This window comes from Tachysurus fulvidraco, chromosome 12 (assembly GCF_022655615.1).
Source record: "Tachysurus fulvidraco isolate hzauxx_2018 chromosome 12, HZAU_PFXX_2.0, whole genome shotgun sequence".
Lineage (NCBI taxonomy): Eukaryota > Metazoa > Chordata > Actinopteri > Siluriformes > Bagridae > Tachysurus > Tachysurus fulvidraco.
This window is the reverse complement of record NC_062529.1, coordinates 350,252-352,751: the sequence shown is the minus strand read 5'-3', so window position 1 is coordinate 352,751 and position 2,500 is coordinate 350,252. Positions and strand designations below refer to the sequence as shown.

General features: G+C 47.4%; 1 protein-coding gene across 4 annotated transcripts in view; it reads right to left on the bottom strand.

Annotated features, from left to right (window-relative positions):
* Positions 1 to 2,500, bottom strand: part of ralgapa1 (Ral GTPase activating protein catalytic subunit alpha 1) — a 44,400-nt gene that overhangs the window by 28,044 nt on the left and 13,856 nt on the right. For 2 of the 4 annotated variants that reach the window (XM_047821755.1, XM_047821756.1), the window contains 2 exons: positions 2,409 to 2,500; positions 544 to 1,491 (listed from right to left, as the gene is read on the bottom strand). The exon at positions 2,409 to 2,500 is cut by the window's right edge and continues 49 nt beyond it. In XM_047821755.1, the coding sequence (XP_047677711.1) occupies positions 544 to 1,491; positions 2,409 to 2,500 (1,040 nt within the window). The remainder of the gene's footprint in view (positions 1 to 543; positions 1,492 to 2,408) is intronic. The other 2 variants (XM_047821757.1, XM_047821758.1) reach the window with 2 other exon arrangements.

Here is a 2,500-nt window from a genome sequence, read left to right as displayed (position 1 = left end):
ATGTGTGATAATTAACAACACAATTCCAAAATTTTGGAAGTTAAATTAAAAACAATCCTGAGTGTGTGAGACAGCTCTTTCTCAGCCAAGCTGAACTTAAGCCATGTTAGCATCATCAGTCAGTACACATATGCCCTCTAGTGGCTAAAAACAGAACTGCACCTCTGCATCTATTTTACAGGACACTGTGTGTGTGTGTGTGTGTGTGTGTGTGTGTGTGTGTGTGTGTGTGTGTGTGTGTGTGTGTGTGTGTGTGTAAAAGAGAGAAAGGGAATGAAGGTGTGAGGGCACATGCAGCATCCAGGGTGGGGAAGAAGGGCAGCAGAGATCAAACGTTAGATCCCAATAGGCGGAGGAAGAGCAGGAGGAGGAGGAGGAGGAGGAGGAGGAAGAGGGAGGCACTGGCCAACAGTCTTTATATGGGTTTGAGCAAGTTCCAAAAACAACAAAAAAAATTAATTCAGCAAAAATTAAGAGGAGAAAATCTAGAAACAGGCTGTTGTCATGCCTCCTGTGTTGTTGTGCATCACCGCAGATCCTCACCTGGAGCTTTTCTTCCAAAATAGCCGATAAAATGTGTGTACAGGTCTTTCAGGTGTGCATCTGATGCCGTGGTTTTTCCATGGCTCTTCGGTTTGGAGAGAGCGTGAGCCACAGATTTATAAACGCCACCTAAAAGTGCGCTCTGCTGGCGGGAACGCACACTGTCGCCCTCTTCAGAAGCGTCTCTGAGCTTCGTTGCTGGTCCTGCGCCAGGGTGCGAGTGTGCATTGAAGTGCCCTAGACGTCGTAGTCGACTTTTCCAGTGAGCTTCCTTTGGATCTAGAGGGTTCAGGAAGTGTACCGACTCGGTGGAAGGACGGAAAGTGACGTGAACTCCACCTCCTGGACGCTTTTTATTTCGAGGGCGGAGCCCGGAATGTGGGGCGGAGTTGATTTCCACCAGGTGCTCTGTTGCATCCTGCCTACATAACGGCTTCTGATGGATCACTTGCTCTGCATCGCACTGCTCTAGGCAGTCATAGAAACTCTGATCACCCAGCTCTGGCTCATCCTCCTTTTCCTCTGGACCTGGCTCCATCTCCTCCTGGGTGAAGTCATCCACTCTGCCTCCTGTTCCTCCTCCATCAGGTAAGGTTTGTGCGGTTGTGGGTGTGGCCTCCAGAAATGTCCAATCAGGTACAAAAGTGAGCTGAGGCTCTGGCTCTGATCCCTGGCACAGGTGCTCGTAGATGCTATCTGCTCCTTCAAGGGAATGGGCAGGGCTGTGGGAGGGGCAGTGGGTGGGGTCAGTGTGAGAGGGAGTGTCAGAAACAGGAAGTGCACCTTTCACAAGTGGCTCCATGATGTCAGAAGTGCTGCTGCTGCGTGGGAGCGGCGCCTGATCCACCTCGGTCGAGACACAGAACACTTCACCTGCTGGACTCTCTTCGCTCTGAGATGAGTGACGTACACGTGGAGCACGAAGAGATGGAGGGGGATCCTCCATGTCTACACACACACACACACACACACACACACACACACACACACACACACGAGATATACAGGAATGTTAGGCAAACAGACTTAATGATTATGCCGAAGTGAAACATGCACAAACTAAACACATGCAAGGAGTACACACACACACACACACACACACACACACACACACACACACACACACACACACACACACATCAATAAAAAAGTCTGCACTGATTGCCTTCCTTCCTTCTGATACACATTATCATCAGAAAACAGAAAGACAGAATAGTTCTTTTGGGGATTGTGTTAGCTGTTTGTGTGGACGCCCCAAAGCAAATCTGTGTTTGAACATGCAAAGTGCTAATACATGCTTTTTAAACCCCCCCCCCCCCCCCACACACACTCAAGCCCGCTTGACACACACCACAGCCACAAACAAGAAGTGTAAATAAATAACCTGTTCATGAGTTCCTGACGTACACAATGAGTAATAAAAGTAAACAATTTTATACAAAAACGTGAGGAGACTTCAGTTCCTTTATTTCCAGTAAAACCACAGTGAGATTATTACAGCAGGAATCAGAAGTCTGAGGTTCACCATCATGATGTTCACCATCATGAATCTGCTGCTATAGAGACATGATGCACTTACACCTGATTATCTGCTTAACACAATTAGGCTGAAGTTCCCGCCCCCAGGGTCACGGTGACCAATCAGATCACAGCACTCAATCTTAAATGATTACAGCTGAAAATGTAGATTATTATTTAGTTTAGATTTATTAAAATGTAATATATATATTTATAAATTATATTTATACATAGATCACAATTTAAAACACACACACACACACACACACACACACACACACACACACACACACACACACACACACACACACACACACACACAGGTGCAGTGGGCGAGCCGGCTGTACCTGACAGCTCATCAGCTAGGGGAGTGAGGACAGAGTCAGGAAGGAGAGGGTGCACAGGGTGGATTAGCACAGGAGCACTTTTAGCACTGCGG